Below are 24415 nucleotides of genomic sequence, written 5' to 3'. Positions count from 1 at the left end.
ATGATAAATACAAAAAATATTAATAAATGATTGAGCAGTTATAATTTTATTTTATTTAATACTATTTGTAGTATTTGATGTTATTACGAATTAATATTATAAAATTTATATAATTTATAAAGATTGTACTCAACTACTAATTATTTAGAAAAAAAAAAAAAAAACTGTTGTTAAAAGAGAGCGGTGGTGGAAATGAATGGGCAATCACTCTACTTAGGAAATATTGTCATAATTAATAAATATAATATAATAAAGATATTTATGGAAGAGATATGCATACGGCGTTCGACAAACGCCATAAATCACAAATGAAATCATGTTTTAGTTGGTCTGCCTCGTGATTTCAAAATTTTGTTATCAACTGTCAACCATAATAATTAATAATTAATAATAAATATAGCGCAGTCCTTCTGAAAACGTAATTTACGGAGTATTAAATTTGTTGACATCCAATTTTTAGAAAAGATTATACCTCTATTTCACGCATAGCTTAACTGGTCAATCAACTTAAAATATATTTGTTGATATTCAATATATATTAAACACATCTATTTCAAAATTATCACTTTTTTTCTCAATTATTTTCTTCATATGTTATTTGTTTTTTAAATTAGAGAAATATACAAATACAAATCCTTTACTATCTGAGTCTCAAATTATTTGGAAGAAATGCAAAATTAGATAAACGAAAACATAGAAAATGTGTTCACTTGTGTATTTTTATAATTTAAATTAGAGAATATAGAATGCCAATTTGGATAAATAAACAATGAGTAGGTTTGGTGTGAGAAGTGTAATATTTTTTTAAAAAATTAAATGTGATATTTGTTTATGTATTTATAAGAATATTAGATATTAGATTTTAATTAAAAAGTATTACACACGTATGAAACATCTATCCACAAGACTTGTTAAAAAAATACATAAATACAGAATTAAAGTAAACGTAATTATTTTTTTTTTCAAAATTTTATTTATTAAAGAATAAAAGAATTTAACATATGATATTCTTATGTACATGGTATGCTCTTATTAGGACCATAGTTTTTAGCTCAGAAACATTGCATGCTCTTTACTTGTAAGTTGTAAACTTGTAATGATAACACAAAAAGAAAAAAGAAAAAAGGAAAAAGAAAAAAGAAAAAAGAAACAAGTGCGAAAGTATTTCGTATTGACTAGGAAAGAGACGAGACGAGACGAGGCGTATATATACAGAGGCGATGAAGAAAGCAAAATTGTACATAACTACATACACTCCTCAAGTACGGGAATCCATTCTGTGTAATTCTGTATCGCACTGCGTACAGAGAGGTGAGTTGGGGCCTGGGGGAGAGGTGGAGAGCTTCGAAGCAAGTTGCATAGGCGCCTGGTACATAAAAGTTGCGCTTCTTCTCCGCCATAGCTGGACGGAGTTTCCTTCTTCGGAAATCAATTTGGGATAGATCTTCTGCTGCGTAATTTCCTTATCAGTTTGCATCGTTTCGTACGCCGTCGAAGTTTGGCGCGAATTCGTGGACTGAGACTACCTGGGAGGCCTCGGAGCCTCAGGACTTGAGCATTCCGGTCCACTTATTTGCGTGCGTTGAATCGACTACAGGAGAGATGAATTACGTGAATTTATGCTAATCGCTGTCCATTTCGAGAAGGGGGAGGCATGGATGCTTAATCGATTGTACCATTGGCCTTGCCGACGATGTTTCAGCGAAAGGAGCAAACTCCCCTTGAGCTGTGCATTGTGACTTACACTCTCTCACAATTCAAGGCACGCCTATATATGTTTATCACTTTCATCCAATTCCTAAATACGGTATTTGCTTTATATACGCACTCCTTTTGGCTTTTTGCCATTTCATTCCGTTCTTTCTTTGCTTGTGCTCTGCGACTTGTTTATTTCTTATCACGCTTTGGCCAATATCTTGTAATTAATGATGACTGCTTTTTTTGATTGCCAGCTGTTTCTTTTCCAGAGTTTAGAATTTTAGTTTTACCAAGGGATGTGCTCCTCATTTATACTTCTCAAATTTTGGGTGGTTACAGTAGTTTATCTGTGCCCTTTTCCATAAATTACATAAACGCAGGTGTATAGATGGATTGAATTTATGGGCAGTTAGACAGGTTGATGAGGAAATGGAATATAAAAAGCTACTGTATTCCACTTAGACCATTTATCAAGAAGAGAGAGATGACGAAAAAGTCATGCATATAGTAGAGACAAGGGAGGATGGAATAATATTCTTGTCCAGGAAGAGATTTCAGTATCTGTATTACACTGTCTCAAGGGACAAAATTCATAAGCAAACACATAGCTACTAGTCTACTATGGCAATGCTACATTGTCAATAGGGGTGTACATGGTTCAGACTGAATCAGTTCTGGATCAACCCAAAAAATGATTACAACCTAATCAGGTTGAGATAATTCAAATTGAAAACAAAATCATTCTGTTTGGTACTTTGGTTTAGATCAATAGGTTTATTTTCCAGTTTGGTTTGGATGGGATTGGCTTTTGGTTCTCTACATATTATGAATCTGTTTAGAAAAACTGTTTGAAAATCATTTAAATAATAGATGGAAGCCTAAAATTTTGAGTGGAATAAGCAACTTGACATTTCACAATCTTCCACATAATAAATACACAATAAAGAAACATTCTTATGCTAAAATTTCCATTCCAATGAACATTTTTCAACACCCACAATGAAGTCTCCTTCTGATTATAATATTTTCAGACTTTGGATTGATTGGCTGTGTATAGGGATTGCCAAATACAGCCGTGGATTGATTAGTTGTGGATGGAGATATGGAACTACTGGACTACTGAACCCTAGTTGCTAATTTCTAAACAAAAATAAAAATCTAGTGTGGTAGGGCATAGAGGGTTTGGTTGCATCGGTTTTTGAATTAGATTGAATCAATTCAGATAAGTGGATTGAACTAAGTAAAAATTGAAAACCAAACCAATCCATTTGGTTTTAGGTATGTGGAACCGAAATTTGGCATTTGGTTTCTACCAAGAAAAATAGATGGTTTGGTTGTGTTTAAACTGGTTTCTAATTTGCTTGTATGACCCTAATTGTGAGCCATGACTCACTTTACAATGAAAGCCATGTCTTTTGTGCCAACTTCAAATAAGCACATATGTATCATCAAAATTAAGTCCTATTCTATATGGAATATTAACCAACTAGGAGACAGAGGCCTGCCCTACAATGTAAGTTGGCTCATTAAAATATGAATGGTGTATTTATGGCTGGACACATTTTCATTCCTCTTGTATCATTTTCGAATAGATCTTGAGTTCTTGCAAACTATACCGTGAGGCCCAAAAGATATTCATTTCTAATATGATGCCATATTAATTGTGGGTGGACTGAAATTCTTCACATGATAATATTCATTGGTTTTCAAGCAAAAGTTCATCACATCTCTGAGTACTATCCCTTTTGGTTACAATTGGTCAGTTCAGTTCTATAACCTCTGTGACTTATCTGTTTCATTAGCTCATATGCCCTTTATAGTAATCACTTTAAAACTTGTTGCCATACATAAATTGGTAGCGAGAGTACATGGGTTGGATGGGGGCTTAAGCATTGCAGTTCAATTTTTACATGGAGCTGATTATATGTGAGAAAAATACGTTAATTTATGCTAATGCTAATCCTTCCAAGTGAGGGGCATGCTAGGGTTTAGTTGATAGTACCCTTGGCCTTGCTAGTGACGTTTTAGTGGAAGGAACAACCTCTGCTTGAACTGTAAATTGTTTCTTAGACTCTTCCCTACCAAAGGCATATCTATTTACTCCTTTTTATTTATTTATTTATTTTATTATTTTTTAAAAATAATTTTATAATCCCCATATTAATATTTGGTGTTCATGCTTATGCACTTCTATTATTATTTTCAATCAATTTTCTATTTGCAACGCCTACGCTTCTCTGGTCATTTGTTTCTTATTGAAGTCTCAATTTGTATGGTGGAACCATAGCTATGTGTGGGCTTGTTTATTTTATTCAATTGCAGGTTATATCTTTTCACTGGAGTTGGGATTTTGTTTTACTACAAAGTCAATATACTTCTTATTTTTGTACTTGGATACGCTAATTTATTGACGCCCTTTTGTAGATTACATATGTATAGATGGATGAATAGATAGAAATTGTGGATAGCTAGACAGGCAGATGAAAAAAGTGGAATAGATTAAAACTAATCTATTCCATATTGACTATTTGTTGAGTAGAGAGATGACAAGAATGCCATGTATATGTACTGAGGCAAGGGAGGAAAACATAGGTCCAATACGAATGGCACATAATCAGTTTCCCTTTCCTTGGCCACAGATTTATGACAAGATGAGTTTCTATTCATCTTTCCTTATAAATTAATTTCAATAAGTCTTCTGTTTTAGAATTTCTATATCAGTTTCATTATTTTTATGCCCCTTTTAGTTTTCAAATTAAAATTTAATATCATGTGGAAATTGACAGGGAAAGAGTACAGGGTGTCTTGGACAGACACAAGCATTTGAATTCATTTCTTAGATGGAACTGATATATGTGAGATAAATACACAAACTTATGCTAATGTTTATCCTTTCCCAGTAAGGGGTAGGCTATTTAGTTAATGCTGCTCTTGTCCATGTTGGTGTGTTTCAGCAGACTAGCAGAGGGGGCAAGTTCTAGAACTGTAAATTTTGAATTATATACTTTTTGCTTCAAATTCTGATTAGGATATTTGTTTCTTTGCATATTAGTTTTTGGTGTAACAACTATGTATGCTCATTTGTTGTTCTTCTAATCCTTTTTCAATTGTATGATGTTCCTTTAATGTTTTGTTCTTATTGAAGTTTCAATTTATTTAATTGTAATTATTATTAAATGTGGATAGTTTCTATCTTGGTTTGCGTCTGTTCTTACTCTGTATTTGATAGTGAGTCACAGTGTGTCATCACTTTTCTCAGGGTCCGGATTTTTGTTTTACAATGGATTCAATTCTCAATTATACTTCTCTACTTTGTGTATTTGGATATGCTAGTTTATTGGTTCCATTTTTGTAAATTATGTAAATATCAACAGATAAAAAGTGTGCATACGTGGTAAGGGGAATACAAAAATCTGCTTTCTTTTAGGACGCGTGGCATTTGACATTGTGAATTACGTTTTAGTTGGTTTGCTTCGCATGAATTTCAGTCACTTTATTAGCTTACGTGCCTTCTATGAACTACATTGCTCTTTTCTTAATGCCAACGCAGAAGTTTGTTGCGTATTTTAAGCAGCAACTGATGTTATATATTAATGTGTTTCTAGATCTGGGTCTTGCGAGGAAAGTATCGAATGCAAGAGCCGCTTGACGAACGGATCTGTGACAATCAGACCACAATAGCGAGATAATAATTGGGTAATACACAATAACACTCTTATTATTCCATGATTTCCATCGATAGTTCTCACTGTTGCTCTGTGTATGTGGTATAGTGTACATTCTCTTTTGCAGAGTCCAAAAATTATATTAATTTTGCAGGCAGTTGGTGTCACTGTAGTATTCAGTACCAGTTTTTCTCAAAGGAAGAGGAAATTTAAAAGCAACATGCTAGTTCCTTATGTTTTCTGAGCTTGTAAATTTTAACTTTTGGTTGCTCTTTATTATGTACAATAGCCAACCATAATTGCCCACAATTTCATCTGAGCTCTATTTCAAATTGCACTTTCAAACACCTATATTTCCATAGTTTTGTGTTGTCTTATGGTGCCTTTTAGTATCCCTTATTTGAAGCTTGAATCTGGACCTGGCAACATTTGATGTCATTTGATGCTCCACAGCATTCAATTTATTTAACAGTAAAATGCATTTCAGAAATTGCCTTTGAAATTTTGCTTGATGGTAGTTCTTGAAATTTATGGTTTTTTTTTTTTTTTTTTTTCTTTCTTGAAAGTGAATTTTGTACCTTAAAAATGTATATTACTGCTATAATGCAGGGCTGTGAATACAAAATACTGTAATATATTGTCCCCTCTTAGTTTTTCATGTAGCTTATTGGCTGAACATGTTGCTTATCTTCTGCATTCCAGCACTAGTGGCCTGTTTTCCCTTCCCCTGTAAAATTCATACCTTTCCTCCTTTTTTCTGCCTTTTTGGTTCAGAAGAACTACTTTCTGTTGGTGATGCAGACAATATTTTAATAAGTCTTTTCCTAGATGTTTGATGTAATCAGTAATTTATGAAAAAAGTGGTATAAGAGGAATCAGTTTTCTAATAAACTAATGATATTGTCTAATTTTGTTGATAATCCTACTTGGGGCTTTCCCAAGTAGCTTAAAATTTTAGGATTTGATAGTAATATTTTTTTCCTCTATAATGAAGCATAACTACACCATCCTTTTCAAAGTCTACAACTTGTGCTGTGATTGGTTCCCTGTGCTTCTGTATGCTTGCTGCTTGTTTTACGTGCTGAGTCAAGTCAATAAGAAATCTAAAATGTGATCCAGAGTCAGAATTTTGATGAAAGCTAGTCTCTGCTTTATATGGTGACTAATGCATCTCCTGCCTTTGCTTGTCTTGATTGCATATTAGCCAGTCTACCATGGGGTCGAAAGTTGACGAATTATCTGGAGAAACCTGTGTAGAAAATGCCTCGAGTTTCTCTGGCACTGATGTTTTGCCTGCCAGCAAGAGCAAAAAAGGTAAGATCAGGGAGAACCATGAAACATTGATACAAGTTTTGATTCTTAATGTGGAAATTCAAAACGTGAGGTGTTCACAATGACTTCTGATGCATGAACTTATATCAGATTTTGCATTGGAGGCTAAGATGGAGGTTTCCGATTCTCTAGAAGACCATGTTGTTAGCCTTGCAGATAAGGAAGGTATAGACAAGGTTGTGAACACTACAGGGCTAGATCTGATTGCATCACAAATCCATCAAATGGAAGAGAGTGATGACTCTGAAATTGTGGAGGTTGATGTAAGGATACTTGCCATTTATTCAACAGTTTTAGTTTTCCTCTACTTTTTTGCTGCTAATATTTTACTTTGGTTTTAGAATGTGTACATGCATTAGCAAGTAGGGTAGCTATGCAATTACCCAAACCTCGCTTGAGCCTCTACAGTGCACTTTTAAAAAATATATATATAATACCCGTTGTCCTGACTGATTATGCTAGCACAATGAATTTCTAAACACCTACATTTTTTTTTAAATCACTGCTATATGCCACCTATGCTCATAGAGGAACTGACTATATGTTCACATTCTCTGATGTGATAATTGACTTGCCTTAGTTGCATCTAGAAAACAGTGTGGATCACTTGGAGCATCACAAAAAGCACCCTTTGTAATGTGGGATTTATGATGCTCCTCTATATTATCCTCTTGATAAAACAGTACCCTTTTTGACAATCTTCTGAGGCATAGCCTTTATAACTCAACATGTGTTTATTGGAAAAAGTATGTTCTTACTTGTGAGACCCTTTTTTTTTTTTTTTGGGTCCTGTCGCCTGAACTATTTGTTTTGCTGAGAACAGGTCAAAGTTTGTGATATATGTGGGGCCGTAGGACGAGAGCATTTACTTGCCATATGTTCTAGGTGTACTGATGGAGCTGAACATACGTAAGCCCTCAAGTTGTTTTATACTCTATCTACTATCTGTTAGTGCTTTTCATGACATTTTCTTGTTTTGTGATTGTATCCTAGTTATTGCATGCAAAAAATGCTCGAGAAAATTCCGGAGGGTGATTGGCTGTGTGAGGAATGTAAATTTGACCAAGAAATGAAGAATGAGCATGTTAACAGTGGCAGGGTCAATGAGAAGGAAAAGACTTCGCCATCTAGAAGGACAACCATTGCTAAGTCCGATCATCCTTTAAAGATGGAGCAAAAAACTTCTGATTGTTGGGGAGACAAAGCTGTTGAAGAACGTTCTTATCTGAAAACATCTGGCAAGAGATGCACAGACGATAGTGAAGTTTCTTCTCCGACAAAAAGGCAGCGTCTTGAGTTGCGCTCACCAACAGCACAAATCCCCAATAGGGTCACTTCACTTTCTCGTGAAAGTTCATTTAAGAACTTAGAGAAGAAGAAGGTTAAACTTGTAAACCAACTTTCATATGGCAGTGACTTTTCTTCTGCAACAATGAAGCGAGCTCTTGAACCAATTTTGGGTTCACCAAAGGCACAGATGCAGACAAAGGTTCCTTCACTTTACCGTGAAAGTTCATTTAAGAATTTAGAGAAGGGAAAAGTTAAACTTGTAAATCCACTGCCAAATGAAAGTGGGGGTTCCTCTGTGGCAAAGAAACGAGCTCTTGAACCAATTTTGTGCTCACCAAAGGCAAAAATCCCCAATAGGGTTGCTTCACTTTCTCATGAAAGTTCATTTAAGAACTTAGAGAGGGGGAAAGTGAAACCTTTAAATCCTTTTTCTTCTGGTTCTTTTGCAGCTAAAGTCCCTTCTTCTACAGGCCCCCAGCCACAACCTCCTCGAGGTAGTAATGTTATTTAGTTTGCTTCATAAAACTAATTTAGTGTCTGATCTCAATGTTACCTAGAGCGTAAAATTTTGGTTTCTGTGAAAATTAACTGTGCAGGTATTTTCTCAAAGTCCAATTCATTCAGCTCCTCGAGTGTCAAACCAAAGGTCAAACCCGATCAAGTTTCTCCTGTGAAGCAGAAATCAGTTAGGGAAACAGCTTTTATCAATTCAAAGGAGGGAGCAGTTAGATCATTGGGAAAATCCATGTCTTTTAAGTCACCAAAGTCAATCCATTTAAATGATGTCGAATCAAAAGTCAAAATGTTATCTCCAAGGTCTTCTCATGATCGGGATATGGAAGAACCAAAAAAGGTCAAAGATAAAAGTTTATGTGAAAATTCTCTAAGATCAGAACACACCAGTTGTGTTGCCATATCTTCATCCAGGAGTGATAAAAAGTCATCACCTCATGGTGATCCCTCCTTACAATCTACTGTAAAGGTTACTGATTCAAAGTTGCCAGGTGATATTTCTGATAAGGGTCCTGATTACCATTTGTTTGCTTCTTGTTTAATATTTATTTTTAATGGGTTGCTTCCATCCATATCAGGTGAAACTAAGAAGCAGGCATCACATGTCAATGGAGCTTCAGCGGCTAATAGAGTTAAAAATAATGAAGAAAAGCCTAATGAAATTAGTACAAAGGGGGATTCCTCTTCAAGTTCTTATATTGCTGTGAGAACTGTATGTAGTAGTGAAAAAGTTGTACAGGATGGATTGTCTCAGCCCTTGGAATCAAAGAAGTGTAGCCAGAGAGCAAGGGAGAATTCTGGGAGTCACTCAAGACAGGCGAGTACTGCCAGTGGAAAAAATGTTTCTTGCCAGAAAGGTAAAGGAAGTGCTCATGCGGTGCAATTTAGCACAGTTAATGGAACTGAGTTGTCTTTAGATGCGCCTGCTGTAAAGAATTCAGGAGAGGTCACAAATTGGTCTGGTGATGTAAAAGCTGCAATTGAGGCAGCAATGCTCAAGAAACCTGGAATGTTTTGGAAGAACAAAGTCTCTAACCGTATTGAAGACTTGTTGGCATTGAACAAGAATGGTGATATCTCTTCTCCGGACCAATTACCTAGCCCAAGCTACAGAAGAAATATCAAGTGTTCCAAAGAGACACACGAAGAGCTTAAGAGATTGCAACAATCAACTGCCTGCTCTTCCAAACAGGAGACCAAGAACAATGCAGAGCAGTTGATATCGCATTCTGCTGAAGTTCCTATAGGAACTGGAGATGCAGGTCCTGAGGCCCCTTCTGATGCAAAATCTTCTATAATTAATGTACAATCCCATTCTCCAGTAGAAAAAGCACTTCTGAAAGCAGCCATCCCAGAGCATCAGTATATATGGCAGTATGACTTTGAAACTTAACATATTTTTTTTTTCTTCTTTTCATTTTGATATCTTGATTGGAATTTCAAGGAGTTGCTACATTTTGAAAGATGCTCATCTTATGCATGACTTTCCTGTGCAGAGGAGGCTTTGAGATTCACAGGAGCGGGAAAACCCTTATTCTATGTGATGGAATTCAGGCTCATTTATCAACACGTGCATCACCTAAAGTTTTAGATGCTGTTAACAAATTCCCTCAGAAGCTCATGCTTAATGAAATTTCACGTTTGAGTTACTGGCCAATACAGTTCCAGGAGTGTGGTGTTAGGGAGGATAACATAGCACTCTTTTTCTTCCCTGTGGATATAGAGAGGTAGCCTTCCTGATTTCCCTTTCTAATCATATTTTCTTTTCTTTCAATATAATTGCTTATACTATCTAGAAGTTATGTATTGAAAATGGTGCAGTTATGAGAAGAGCTACAAAATTTTGCTTGGGGATATGATGATGCATGACCTAGCTCTGAAAGGAAATTTTGGAGGCATTGAGCTGCTGATATTCCCATCTAACCAGCTTCCTGAGAAATTCCACCGTAAGTATATCATCACGTGCTTCTTTCTAGGATTTTATTTATAGAAGTTGGTCAACATGATTTCTGGTGGTATTTTAAGAAATTATGCCGAGCATGATTTTATACTAGCTTAGTGCTTTGATAATGAAAAATTAAAATGAATAGTTTGCATTAGGCTGCATGCATTTTGTTCTTTGTTTACTTTACATTTACTGTGTGGTATTTGGAAAATTTCAGCTGGTATTCTTATATGGAACATGGATAAAACCCTGCATCTTTTGTTGAATATTGATAACTGATTAATCCAAAACATTTGATGTATTGCCTTATGATTTTGAGGGCTCTATCTTAGCTAGCCTTTCTCATTTCTACTTTGCTTATCTGGTATGTGCAGGGTGGAATATGATGTTTTTCCTGTGGGGTGTGTTCAAAGGGAATAAGGAAAAGTGTTTACATGTTCTTGGTGCTGAGAAGTTATTGACTCAAGATATCTCCAGGACCATCTTGCCTTTACCTGACAATTCGTGCGACCTTGGGCATATAAAGAATGCTGCACATGGTAGTACTGCTGAAAATACTGAGATGCCTGCTTCAAAGGAGTCAGAATCTGTATCTTCATATAACATGTTAACTGAGAAGTGTGGTTCTCAAGGTTCACCCCAAGTGAGTAAAGATGTGTGTATATAAACTTCTTTGGGTGCATCAGAGGGGATTGGGGATATGGGATTGAACCCAAGCCAATGTCAAGAAATGAGTTTAGCTTTCCTCTAGGCTAAACCCTGATCGCGAATGTGGTAGCCTGTTCCTTGACCTGCGTATGAAGTTATGGAACAAAGTCAGGCAGAGATAGGATACTTTGGCTCTCCCCCGTGAAATATTAATATGCGTCATGTGTGTGAACATTGCACTTCAGACCAACTATAATTCCCTGTCATCTGTTAGTACATACTTCTGTTCAAGAATAGCTTATGTGGGCAGTGGGTATGCTTCCTACATTCAAATATATTACAATATTTGTCCTGGTTGGGGTGTTGGTGGAGAAGGATGTGGTGAATGTGTGTGTGTCTATAAAATAAATCATTATATGTAGAAATAAGCCCAAAGTTCTGTCTATTTAGGCATAAAGGTTTCGTTATGAGAAAGAACGTCTTACCCACTGAAACCCTTGTCTAGGATTATACACGAAGTGCTCCTGTTTTGCACATTGGTCTTCCTTTCCTCGTATGTTGGGAATTAGTGTTCTCTCTAGCTATATAAATATTATTAGCACAACAAGCATTATGTAATTTTGATGATTTCATGTTTATGCTTCTTGTAGGAGGAAGATATTGCTTCTGACTGTAGAGCGGATGCACAACACATTTCCGCTCCTACTGGCGAGAGAGTTGGGAACCCTACTATGAGTGGTCAGCTCTCAGTCCAATGTGCTGCTACCGAACCCTATAGACACCAGCCATTGCATTATTTTCATGAAGTTCCAGCTGCTGTGCAGGATGTAGCTTCTGTCAGGGGCTCATTGATGAAATCTAGTGATGAAGATGATGTGCAGCTTGGTCATATGCCTTTGGCTGATGGATCTACTAATGAAGAAACTGCTTTGGTGAGAGAGATGATGCCATCACACTCAAACATGAATTTGGTCAAGAGACGTGCAGATTCCGTGGAGACTTCGTTGCAATCTGCCGCCCCTGGAACAACCCACGGACTTCCAAATTACAGCCACGACAGCGTGGTTTCAGTACATCACAACAGAAAAGGGAAGTCTTTAATTGATGAATTCAGTGGACATAATGACCAAGCAAGCCACTCGAGTTATGGATTCCTGTCAGGCCTCCATCGTGCAGCTTCCGGGCATTCTCCACAAGAGAAAGCTCACCATGAAGCTTTGAGTGAGATGAGCATCTTGGGACGCTCAGGGCGTGCAGAGACATTCTTCTTTCCTGTTGCTCCACTTCCTGTTGATGAGATTGGCTTTGATGGCAGCATGATGCAGCGGAAAGTGCATCCTTTGGAGGAAGATCTACTCCACGACAAGGCACCTAATCTTGAGCTTGCATTAGTGACTGAAACAAAATCCATCATCACCCCAGAAGCCCCGCTGTTCTTAGCTGGAAATGTAGGCAAGAAACACGAACTGCCTACAGATGATGCAGCAACAAGTGTGATGGAGGAGGAAGTTTCTACCTCCCTTTCTCTCTCTCTTTCATTTCCTTACCCTGACAAGGAGCCTCCCCAGGGTAGTTCTTCAAAGACTGAGCCCGGAAGAAAACATGTAAATACAACGCTTTTCCTTTTTTAGGGCGTTAGAGAGAAGTATAGGGGGGTAGGGGCAAGGGGCAAGGGGCCATTCTGCATGGATTTTGTTAGTTTCATGAAATGTTTGTAATTTGCAGGATCTACAACTTTTGTTAGAATGTTAGCTGTTTCTGCTCTCTTTCTCCCATACTTCAGATTGCACAGACAAATTTGTTATTGTTAGTATACATACAGATAATATTACTAGCACTCTATAGCAGTAAGAGTATAGATAATGCCTCCTCACATCAGCTCTTCCTTCCCACATTACATTTCAAAAGGTAAAAGCGGCCAATATGCAGACTCTAAGGTTAGTTCTTCCTTCCCACGTTACATTTCTAAACGTAAAAGTTGCCAATGTGCAGAATTTGTGCAGGTGCTGTGCATTACACGTGCTTGTTGGGTGCATGACCGCTTCTCCCTTTTTTTTTTTTTCTTTTTTTTTTTTGGTTTTTATTTTATTTATTTGTTTAATATATGTATTAACATATAATATAAATAAAAGTATGTGTCAAAGACCTTGTGGTTGAGCAGCATGACTATGAGTCTCCCAAATAGAAGATTACAAGTTCAATTCTCAGTGAGAGCATTGACTCTTTGTGCTTGCTCTAACGAGTGCTATATAAAAATTTTTATTTTAATCGCTTTTTAACGTAATAAACTCACATTTATTGTCCTGACTAATAATTCACAAAATAAAAGGAAAGAGATGAGTCTCATTTGGAAGTCTTCTGCTAAGATGGTACAAAATGATATTATTATAAATTATTCATTTCCATAGTCGTCTCTATGTACTATGGTATGTAAACATGATTGACATACAACAACAACAACATTGCCTGGACCTGACAAAAAGGTATTACATCTCTACTCAGAACTTTTGCATTCAAGAACTTAGCATCCTCTGCTTAATATCAGGTTTTGCCCGTACGAGCTTAGCTTACTGGTTCAGTCGGCAATATTTGGGAGAAGAAAGTTTTGCCCTCTTATTCCATATCATCTATCCAGTCCCCGTATATTTTGCTTATTCTATTTGGTCCTTTCCATTTCTGAATAGGCCTCTCCCCCGGCCTCTGAGTTATGTTAGAAGGTCTTTGCAACGAGACACCCGAACCCAAATGATAAACATCTGCATTGGGAACAGATGTGGCTGAGGCAACCATGGTATTATCTACTGGCTTTAACGATCCTCCCTGCTTTACATCTGAAGGAGCTGATGCGAAATCTTTGCCTTCACCCTCCGTTGGCCCTCCACCAAAATTATGCAGCTCTGCCAGAAAATTTAGAAACAGATAGCAATCAGTGCATAGAAGAATAATGCCCTTTTACAAGATGAGTCCAGTAATCCAATGTATAAACAGCCTTTCACTTTGTGGCAAAATTGGTTCAAAGATGGAAAGAAATATTCAACTATTGAAAGCTTGCTATGAATTATGATGAGGGCATCCAGAATGCTCGGGGGATATTTCCCTTCCAAAACAGTGTTGTGGAAGGCGCTAGGTGCCCATCAGGTGGCTGATGGCTACCTAGGCCGAGTTTTACAACACTGTAAAAACATGCACCCTAGAGTAGCAATCATTAGCACAGTTGAAACGTGTCTGAAGTAGAAGTTGAGCTAAAAATGAACATGGTTGGTATGAAAATTAAATACTACTCCATATAACTGAGATTTTTATGAAGAATGTCGAACCATGTTTTGATAGGTTAGAAGGAAAATGGAACACAACCATTTTAGGAGTACTCTCTCCCATCCCCCTTCTTACCACACTCCACCTAGAATTTGTATAAACACAGAATTCTTGTCACTCAGTACCTCAAGGATAGTGCATCCCAACATGGAATACGTTATGCCATATAGACTTCTCAACCCCCTTTCCTATTACTTGGGAGAATGGGAGGGATAAATTTTGGTTCAAGATCCTTCACTGTTTTGAACCAGACTGAAATCCCACTCTATAAGCAGAGTCAGGAAGCTTTAGATGTGTATTCTCCACCACACTATAAGGGAAGATTAACCCTACTTCTATAAGACAAAGGAATTTTTCCCATAAACAAACAGAATTTAACATACTAGCAAAATTTCGCCTTACCTGCTACTCCATGAGCAAAATGGCACTTGCTGCCAAATGGGCAGTACCCTGTAGTCTCCCACTTATTACAAATTCTTGTCTTCCAGTTGGTAGGCTTTTGGTTTACAGCTATCGAATTGTTGCCACAACCGCCTGCAGTAGGAGTCACGCTTATAGCAACACTCTCCCTAGACCGCGATTGTTCATCATGAAGGAACGTGCAACTATCCCCAAACGGGCATCCCTCTTCAGTATAGAACTTCTTGCAGTGCCTTCCTTTGTAAGACCTCTGAAACTCGGCCCGTGAATCAGGGGAACTCAAAATAGGAATCTGGTGTTCCTCCCTCGATTCCACTGGCGCTCCCCCACGATCGCCCTCATGTGCAGTGACAATCTCTTGCCAATTAGGGGGCGGCTTCCGGAGCTCTTCCAGCCCATGAGCAAAGTTACAATTGGTTATATAGGGGCAGACCCCAGCGCGGAACTTGCAACACAATTTCGTCTTGAAGAACATCTTGCCAATCGCTTTGGATCTATTAGGAACTATGACATGAGAGTCTGAACCCTGGGAATTTCGGGATTTCTTGTTAGGAGGCTCACTGCCAGACCAGTACTTCCCATCATGGCTAGAGTTTGAAGGGGTGGTTTCAGCAGAGGGACCATTGTTCCAGGCACTGTAATCATCCTCAGTAGCCCAAAGAGCCTGGTCAGGAACACCCCAGTTTTCTTCTCCCATGAAATCCATCAAAAGGGGGAGCCAAAAAGACTTGAATTGAACCACAGAAACAGATAGTACAATATACAGGAGAAATATATAACCAAATATTGAAACAACAATGGAACCTCAAAATTGTTGATATAATTGAATAAAGATCAATCCTTTATGCTCACCCAAACTGGATAAGAAGCCCAGAATCCACGATTTAGAGCTGAATCACAGAAACTAGCATTACTCACTCAAATTTCTGGCAGAACATTACACGGAGAAACAGTTCAGAAAGAAGAACCCCCAATATCAATCAATCAGAACGCCAAGCACGCGCGCAGAGATACAGATTCAAAAACCCTAACTCAGTGAAAAGATATTATCAGATAAAAGATAATAGCATATCTGGAGCAATGAGAAACGCAGGCAAGAAACCCGAAGAGAAGATTTTTTGGTATTTTCAGTTGGTAAAGTAACGAAGTACCAGAAGAATCAATTACAGCAACTCAACTCAAAAATAGAAACAAAGAGTTTGGGATGTCCAATTTCACTGGCCAATAAACTTTTCATATTATTGGCCAATATTTTTTTATTATTTTTTTTTTTTATAAAATTGGCTGATTCTATGGTACCTCTGATTTATACAAATACTGAAATATATACCCTACAAACTTAATAAGAGTCAATAAAGTTATGCTATTAATATGAACTAAAAAAAATTAGTGTAATTATTTGTTGAAGTGAATAATTCATATTACTTTAATTTTAGTATTATTTATTATTTTATCTTTTATTATATTTTTTTTATTTCTTAAATACTCATATATTCTGTTAATTATTTATTATTCTTAACTTACTTATTGATTTTTATATGGAAGATCTTAGGTTCGAATCTCATCTCAATTAAAATTGACATAATTGTTAAACATATAATATGAATATTTTAGAATATATTAAAAATTAAAATATAAAATTTAACATGAACTTTGGTAAACTAATTATAATCACATATTAGACGTTAATGAAACGGTACACCTAATTTACAGTATATATTCAACACAGATGAGAAATTATGCATATTATCATTGTCTTTTTGGGGGAAAGAGGATTTGATTATGTTTTTTAAGGTGCATTGCGCCAAGACACTAAAATTGCAGTGAAACACACCAGATGACTAGATTAAATCAAGAATTCATTTCGGGCGGAAGTGACAACAAGATAAAACATGGATCACGTCAATTAATAGGATTTTGTGTTGTAAAAATTATGCTTGGGTACTATCCACTGAGGGTGTTTCCCTCTAAAACTGCTATTGCACCAGTTAATTTTTTAGAAAATCAGGCACGGGTCATAGTCATGTATTCTTGAAATATTTACTTTTATGAAAATTTTGATAATCTTGCATTTATATACACCAGGATACCAAATGATACTTTGATAAACTTTGAAATACTACTCTGTAATTTAAAAATACACATTGGTCATTTGAATATTTGGACAATGCGCACATGCTAACTAGTTTTAAAATTTTTAATAATAGTCTTAAAAATAGGTCATCTAAACCAATAAATTGCATGCTGATCAATGAACAATGTAAATTCATGCAATTAAACCTAAAATAACATGTTGATTCGGTAATATATGATGTGGCAGTTACTAGATTAAAAATTATTTATAAAATTTATTTTTAAATATTTTTAAATTAAAAAACAAAAAACAAATCAAAAACTCGATGGCCATCCCCTCTTCTCACCTTCGTCTCCATCACAGACAAAGAGTCTCTCTTCGTCTCCGACTGAAAATGAAAATCATTTCTTTGTCTCCCAACTGGAGACAAAGAGCCTTCTTCGTCTCCGATCGGGGATGGAAACATTTTTCGTCATTCGTCTCCAACGGAGATAATGGACCGGCAACGAATTTTTTAAAGGTATTTTTTTATTAAAAATTTGTAAAATAATTTTTTTAAAAAAATATTTTAAAATCTAATAACCACATCGTCATCTATTACATGTTCAACATGTCATTTTATATTCAATTGCATGAATTTGTATTCTCCAGTAACATGATTTCAACTTTTTGAAGTCAATAGTTTTATTGTACTTTGATATGTAATTTAATGATTTATTTGATTTTTTTTTTCACATTTAGTATCTTCCGTCTTTATTAAATTAATATATTTAATTAAAAAATTTAATAGTTTAAAAGTCTAATTGCTATATCACATTATTTGAGAGTTTATTTGATAATTTTTGTGAAATAATCTAATTAATTCAACAAAATTTAATTTTAAAATGAGTTAATAATTACCTAAAATTTAAACCTAAGAAGCAAACTTGTACGGTCATAACTAGTAACTAGCTCAACCTTCTTCTTATATTTAAAAAAAAAAAAATTTTCCTTTTAATTTTTAAAAAGAATATTAAAATAATTTTTATATATAATTTGATATTATGACATTATATTTAAAGAAAACATGAAAGTAACCAGTAAAAAATATTATTTATACAATTTTTTAAATTTTTAATAATTTAATTACACACATTTTTGTTAGATAATTCAATTACGTAATATATAAAAATTCAGTGACATATTTGACATTTTTCTATCAAATTATTCTTGGTTCGAAGGTTTAATCGACTTTTCATTAAAAAAAAAAAACAAAGAAAAAAACAAAAACAAAACAAACCGGCTGAATCGCTGTTTTTCATCTGGAGACGGACGAGCATTCAGCTAACCAAATCGCTTAATCGGAGCGTATTAAATCAGATACGAGGGCACTTAGAACTTGGGAGCAGCTAATAATTTTGAGAAATGGAAAAGGATGCAAAGATGGTGAAAGAAGATGAAGAATCCAATAAGAAGAGAGAGAAGGTGTGCAAGAGATGCAAGTTCACTTACACTTCCGACTCCAACACCCCTTCTGCCTGCCGCTTTCATCCTTCATTCTTCGTCTGTCGCCGTCACGATGATCAGAAAAGGTAATTTTCTCCTTTGATTCGCGACTTAAAGTTTTTATGTTTAATCCAATCTTCATTAATTTTGTTGGAATTGATCTTCATTTCCGAGCGTGTATTCCTTTTTTCAGATTGTGTGTGTGTGTGTGTTGAATACAAAGGTTCAAACAATTAGAAATGTTTACGGAGGGTCTTAGATTTTGGATTAATGCTGAAAGTGTATGACCCAGTAATATAGTTAGCCAGCCAATTTTGGCTTATTTGACGAACTATTAGTTGTTTGATTTGATTAAACAATTAATATGAATGTTTGATTAATTTCTAAAAAGTGTTCAAATTAGTTTTTTCAATCAACTTTTTGAAAAAATCATTTTGTATATAATAAGCTATCAGCTAACAGCTAATTGACCAAACACTTTCTACAATCAGTTAACTAGTCAAATCCACTAATCCAATCATCTAGCTACTATCAGTTAACAACTATTTACCAAACACCCCTATATATATTCTAATAAGTAGTATTTCCTCAACCTAATATCAACCTAATTGGGATGAGACTTATTGAGACTCATACATGAAACCTTCCTTATGGAAGATAATGGTGATGTCATCAGACCTAGGCCCAATTTCTATAGTTATGCCTCAAATTTTGAACTTCTTTATTCTAAATAAAGAGTCAAAGGACTTCAAGAACTGATGAAGCAGTGCAAGTCACTGAAATCATGTATACCAAACCTTCGGAATGGTTTCTTTGTATTTAAGTTCCCAACCACATGCTCTTTGTCTATGAGCGATCTGTAAAGGAAAGTTTGAACTAACTTACTTTAATTGTACTTGTTGCACTGTGGGGTAATATTTTCTTCATATTAAAACTTTGAAGCATCATTATGTTAGTAAGGATACAATTATGATGTATCCAGTTAAGTCTCTAGAGAGGGCTTTTTGCTAATTCTTTTTAGAATTCTACAAAACTTAACAAGAGAGAGAAAGAGACCATAATTTACTCAGCCACTCAGGTACTAGTTGTGTCACACATGCTAGTGCAAAGGCTTATACTCAAACTCACACTAAGGAGTAATGGAATCCAAGTAGCATCCCTCTTTTTGGATTGATTACATTACCGGCCTTTAGTTTGATGTGATACTATGCCATTTTCTTTAATATCAGCTTATGTAGATATACTTTTCCAGGTTTTGCTATCCTAGTCTAATGATGCCCCTTTTATCTCCTATTTTCTTGGTGTATGTATGCTTTCATTTTCTTTTTCCCCTTTCCATGGGGTTGACATTCAAAGACCTTTCTGTGATTTCAGATTTCTTATAATTTTTTAATTTCTTAGAGGACAGAATGATTTATTATTTCCATTTTTTGAAGGTACTATGAGTTGGGACCCGATGACCCTCCTTATGCTGCCAAGTTTTATGACTGTTGTGGTGCTGAAGATCCTGAGGCATCTGGCTGTACTACAGACTTCCATATTTCATATGATGATGAATAGGTGGAGTTTCATCATCTATGATCTTCACTGCGAGTTAGAAATGTAAAAGAAACGGCATGCTATCCTAATTCCTATATATAACATTTGTTGTTTGTCAACCAGTTATTATGGTGTAGTGGTGTACAGTATACTCCAGTTATGTAAGGCAGATTTTTTATATGCAGCTTGTTTTACTTCTTGTTTTTCTATGTGGTGCTTGATCTTGCTCACATTATGTAAATCCTTTGTTGGGAGTTTACCTTGATGAGCTAAGCAATCCCTTGGGCCTTGGTGACATTTATTGTGTAGTTAAGAGAGACTAATAGAACTGCCTTTTCTCTTTGATGATTATATATTGCGTAAAACTTTAGACTCAAGTACTTGCAATGAAAAGATGCAGTAGTAGTTTGGTTTGAAACTTAAGAGTGAACCTAGAGTGGTAGGGAAAGTTGTATTGGCAAGCAGGGATAGATTTCAGCCATGGTTTTTGAGGTTCATACAGGAATCTTAAGCCAGTTTTGCCTTTCCTATGTGTTCATATTGCTTAAATATCCATAGTACTATTTGAGATACAAATGCTCTCATCTTTTTCAAATCACATCTGCCTCTCCTATGTTTATATTGCTCAGATATATGTAGTACTCTTAAAGATATGAATGCCATTGTCTTCTTTTTCAGAGAAGCACAAGGACCACGTACTTTGGATTTGCTCAAGTTTCATCAAAGGATACGGTTGCCCCCTACCTAATGGTACACCTAGTGGTTTTAGTACTCGTCCAGAAGTTCAGCCTATCATATCTTCCCCAATCCATATCATGGGTCGTACTTCTAAGGTCCACTCGAACCCCATATGCATTGCAGGAGCTATTATGTGTGAGAGTTTAATGATTGCATGTGTATGTGTAAATGTTATGTACACATATGGATATGTATGATTAAAGAGAACTTTGTGATGCATGTTAGTTTCCTTTGTTTCTTTAGTGAGTAAATGGCCGGTTAATAAGGTGCAGTTGTTTCCACGTTTTTAGCGGGATTAGGGATCTCTAAGTGGCGTTCTTGGATTGTTTGGTTTGAATCCCATAAACAGGTGTAGTAGTACTAGGAATGTCAAATGTGGTGGGTACATCTTATCTTCTTCTGCCTGTAATCTCTTTTAGAATTTGTGACTCTTTTTTGGTATTTTTTCTATGTTGGCTAGCATACTTACCTTTTACCCCACTGTTGATTTGCATTTCACTGGCTTTTGAGCTTATTGGAGAGTAAAGTTGTATACATGGAGTCATGGACCTTATTTATGTCTCTTTATGAAATTGCAGTGTAAGTCTATGATCCTAGTCAGGCATGGTTAAATATATGCACTAAATAGCATTTACTTGATTTGGGCAGGTAAAGTTGGGGCCCCCCTCTTCAGTAGTGTAGATGCTCAAACTGGATTAGTTTTATCTTACATATGCAGATATCAGTGCAAGTGTGCAACACACACACAACATATATATAGAGTGGTATTTTTGGAAATTAAGAAAAAATAATTTTTTTAAAAAAATACAGTGGTATTTTTGTAATTATGATGGTGTATTTGAAAATGTTTGATAATGTAACTATGAGTAACTAATAGTGCACACATGTGATACATTATTATAGATTTTAAGTGCATTGTCAATTATCTGTGAAAATATTACTATATTTTTTTAAATGTATCATTTAATTATAAAAATGTTATTACACGTTTTTTTTCTTCTTAATTTTTAGTCATTGATCATCTTATATGAACGAATAAGATTTATTTGCATGTTCTCATAAGGTAGGTAAAGGTGGTAGGCATCATAGAAAAAGCAGCAGAGCCCTTCTGCATGTGCCCATTTACTGCTGCACAATAATACTTGTGCGTGGAGGGGATACATAAAGATAGGCATATTATTGAAATCCGGGCCATTAAATTATATTTTATAAGTGTTTTAAATAGTGTGGTATTTTAAAAAAGAAAACTCTTTTACATAGAAATCTTATGTATTTTTCTCTTGTATTTCTAATATTTATCCAAATAAAGAGTTTCATATTTTCAAAAAAAAGAGTTTCCTATTTGGATAGATAGATAGGTAGCACAGAAATGAGGAAATAAGAAATATGGAAATGGAAAAACACAGGATAGATAGTACCCAAAAAAAAGGTACAAATATAAGAAATATAAGTGTATATTTGTAAATATTTTTTTTTAAATATGCATAAATACTAATTATTTATTATGTTTTTTTTTTTTAAAGTACCTAAAGATGTTTTATGGAGTTTTTTTTTGTTTTTTTTTGTTTTTTTTTTGTTTTGTTTTGTTTTGTTTTGTTTTGTTTTTTGTTTTTTTTTTTTTTTTTTTTTTTTGTTTTGTTTTTTTGTTTTTTGTAAATTTATGAGAAAAAACATTTTCAAAGCATTGAACTGCTAACTCTTGAAAGTTTTTGTGCATTTTTTAGCAGTTTCTTATAGGGTCAAACCGTCTTCGACAGTTTGCGGTGGATAGATCTCAAAAATATACGCGATTTGAAAAAAAGAAATTGTACGCGGCAGAACCGGCCGACCAATCGCGGAGGAAGCCGATTTCGGCCTTCCTCGCAGCGGCCAACGGGTGCCTAAACACCAATTAATCGACGCCTAGGCGCAATTTTTACAACACTGCTATAGAAGGCAATACCAAGGGCCGCCACGATATAATTTGCAGGGAAGAAAAACTATAATGAATCGTCACCTTTTGTTTTCAGTCTTATACTTTAGACTTTAGTAAAAGCTGCATGGGCAGCATAGCATGTTCTCCCCACAATTTATTGCACACTACGACTTTTTTTGTTTTGTTTTTAAATCTATTTTGATATTAATATACTCTGTATGTATAGGGAATGACCTTATGGTCTAGTGACATGAAGTAACTCTCCCAGTTAAAAGGTCATAGATTCGAGCCTTAGTGAAAGAGAAAGTAGTTGTAAACAGATACTACATTATAACAGAATTAATAATACTTTATAAAATAAAATAAAAAAACTAAACTCATGACCTTTCATTTGGAAAATTTAATAGATTACTTAATAACATTTTGTATCCCATTAGTGACTTAAAGTGGACCAGGGTACATGCCTAAAATCTATCATGAAAAGGTTTGTGAGACTTGTGGCATTAAAACTTATTCTAGTTTATTTAGGAGAAGGAAAACTTGTCATAATCTTTATGGAGATACTTTTAAATAAGTTTCACTTAATGCGCACCTTTAGGTAGTGATTGTAGGTTTTTTTGTAAATCAAATATAAAAATTTTCAATTATAAGATTGAAACTGATTCATTTTTAAATATTAAAGGAATAATGGTCAAATAAACCATCCAACTACACACCTGTGGGGGATTATACCATCCTCGAATATTTAATCATGTGCTTGGGTACCGTACAAAAAGTTACCGACATCATTTCCCGAGCATAATCAATAAGTCTTATGGTTTTCCTGACCGGGATTGTAGTCGGGAGAGATGCTTCCTCGTTCAGCATAACATGACTTCTAGTCGGGTTAGTTCTCGTGATCGGGAGATGTTTACCCGAGCATGGGACTTGTAACACAATTAACTTTATCAAAGAAAAGCATAACACGAGCAAATTGTTTAGTCACATCACCTTCATGCGATATATTAGAGTTCCCAAAGCACGTGGAACTAGAAGAATTTGTATTATCCTGACTAGCTGTACACAAATTACACGTGCCCGACATGTCGAAGGTTTGACATGTGTTCCCTCCACACTCCTATATAAGGCACATTTGACTTTTGAAAACAAAGGATACCTAATTCTGTTCAGGAAAAATACAAGTGTATCTTTAACGTAATTGACTGTGAATAATACAAACATATTTGCAACATCAACACCAAACGACAATTGGACCATCGAACTTAAAAAAAAAAAAAAAAAAAACAATTCTCAATAATGACTTGCTAATTTATTTCTGTACAAAAAAAAAAAAAAAAAAAATTGTTGTTGAACCAAAAGGCGGAAGGGTGGGTTGGTTGGTTTGAAATGCAATCTGAACCGACGACTTTACTTTACTACAAGTAGCTTCTTCCTTAGCTTATCTTGCGCATTCCCTGCAGATGACAAATGCAACTTAACCCATGTCTTAATGATTAATTCCATGCTAAAAACAAAATGTGGTTTGACATGAAAAAGGTTACCAATTTAAAGACGATGTTTCCGCCTATATTACAACACGCCAAGAGCCTAGCATGTGAAGAAGAAACACAGTGAATGATGGAATCCTCCCGTTTTTGGTGTCTTTATGCAGGAAAAGGCAGTCTGATTGTATGCATTCACAGGTCATTTCCTTTTCCTTTTCTTTACCTTTTTCTTTTTTTGCTGTCGTTTTGGGTTCTCACTTCTCACTTCTCAATAAATAAATAAAGGAAGCTACTCCTCTCTGCCTACCTGCGCCCCAACAACACTAGTGGACCTCTTTCTTGACTTTGGTTGGT

At 35.4% G+C, this 24415-nt stretch overlaps 3 protein-coding genes across 6 annotated transcripts; 2 read left to right on the top strand and 1 right to left on the bottom strand.

Moving 5' to 3' along the window:
* Window positions 1–1225: 1225 nt before the first annotated feature.
* On the top strand, window positions 1226–12945 carry LOC109189075. 3 transcript variants are annotated; one of them, XM_019339804.1, is made up of 12 exons: window positions 1226–1807; window positions 5304–5394; window positions 6572–6677; window positions 6786–6958; window positions 7519–7604; window positions 7689–8479; window positions 8582–8989; window positions 9077–9872; window positions 9995–10225; window positions 10320–10444; window positions 10818–11086; window positions 11742–12945. In XM_019339804.1, exons 3-12 carry the CDS (start codon window positions 6578–6580, stop codon window positions 12720–12722), a joined length of 3960 nt encoding a protein of 1319 aa, XP_019195349.1. In that variant the 5' UTR covers window positions 1226–1807; window positions 5304–5394; window positions 6572–6577; the 3' UTR covers window positions 12723–12945. The 3 variants fall into 3 exon arrangements, with proteins under 3 accessions (XP_019195349.1, XP_019195348.1, XP_019195350.1); XM_019339803.1 differs by having other exon boundaries at window positions 6568–6677; XM_019339805.1 differs by lacking the exon at window positions 1226–1807 and adding an exon at window positions 4366–4553 and having other exon boundaries at window positions 6568–6677.
* Window positions 12946–13434: 489 nt separating this feature from the next.
* Window positions 13435–16020, bottom strand: LOC109189076 (zinc finger CCCH domain-containing protein 56-like). Of its 2 annotated transcripts, none has more exons than XM_019339806.1 (3): window positions 14809–16020; window positions 13695–13988; window positions 13435–13647 (listed from the first exon to the last, which is right to left on the bottom strand). In XM_019339806.1, the coding sequence occupies exons 1-2, from the start codon at window positions 15530–15532 to the stop codon at window positions 13705–13707; spliced, it is 1008 nt and encodes a 335-aa protein (XP_019195351.1). In that variant the 5' UTR covers window positions 15533–16020; the 3' UTR covers window positions 13435–13647; window positions 13695–13704. The 2 variants fall into 2 exon arrangements, with proteins under 2 accessions (XP_019195351.1, XP_019195352.1); XM_019339807.1 differs by having other exon boundaries at window positions 13435–13645; window positions 13703–13988.
* A 2125-nt stretch (window positions 16021–18145) lies between these two features.
* On the top strand, window positions 18146–20133 carry LOC109189115. The gene is made up of 2 exons (XM_019339856.1): window positions 18146–18471; window positions 19822–20133. The coding sequence occupies exons 1-2, from the start codon at window positions 18305–18307 to the stop codon at window positions 19943–19945; spliced, it is 291 nt and encodes a 96-aa protein (XP_019195401.1). The 5' UTR covers window positions 18146–18304; the 3' UTR covers window positions 19946–20133.
* The last annotated feature ends 4282 nt before the right edge of the window (window positions 20134–24415 follow it).

This window comes from Ipomoea nil, unplaced genomic scaffold, assembly GCF_001879475.1.
Source record: "Ipomoea nil cultivar Tokyo-kokei standard unplaced genomic scaffold, Asagao_1.1 scaffold1509, whole genome shotgun sequence".
In the NCBI taxonomy this organism is placed as follows: Eukaryota; Viridiplantae; Streptophyta; class Magnoliopsida; order Solanales; family Convolvulaceae; genus Ipomoea; species Ipomoea nil.
Note: the sequence above shows the minus strand (reverse complement) of the source record. Positions and strands in the feature narration are given on the sequence as shown.

Excerpts from the sequence above, each read along its gene's own strand:
- LOC109189075 (XM_019339804.1), top strand. The coding sequence starts at position 6,578 with ATGGGGTCGAAAGTTGACGAATTATCTGGAGAAACCTGTGTAGAAAAT. Across the intron at positions 6,959-7,518 it reads CTGAAATTGTGGAGGTTGAT|GTCAAAGTTTGTGATATATG; the intron begins GTAAGGATACTT and ends TGCTGAGAACAG. Across the intron at positions 9,873-9,994 it reads GAGCATCAGTATATATGGCA|AGGAGGCTTTGAGATTCACA; the intron begins GTATGACTTTGA and ends TTTCCTGTGCAG.
- LOC109189076 (XM_019339806.1), bottom strand. The coding sequence starts at position 15,532 with ATGGATTTCATGGGAGAAGAAAACTGGGGTGTTCCTGACCAGGCTCTT. Across the intron at positions 13,989-14,808 it reads TTTTGCTCATGGAGTAGCAG|AGCTGCATAATTTTGGTGGA; the intron begins GTAAGGCGAAAT and ends ATTTTCTGGCAG.
- LOC109189115 (XM_019339856.1), top strand. The coding sequence starts at position 18,305 with ATGGAAAAGGATGCAAAGATGGTGAAAGAAGATGAAGAATCCAATAAG. Across the intron at positions 18,472-19,821 it reads CGTCACGATGATCAGAAAAG|GTACTATGAGTTGGGACCCG; the intron begins GTAATTTTCTCC and ends CATTTTTTGAAG.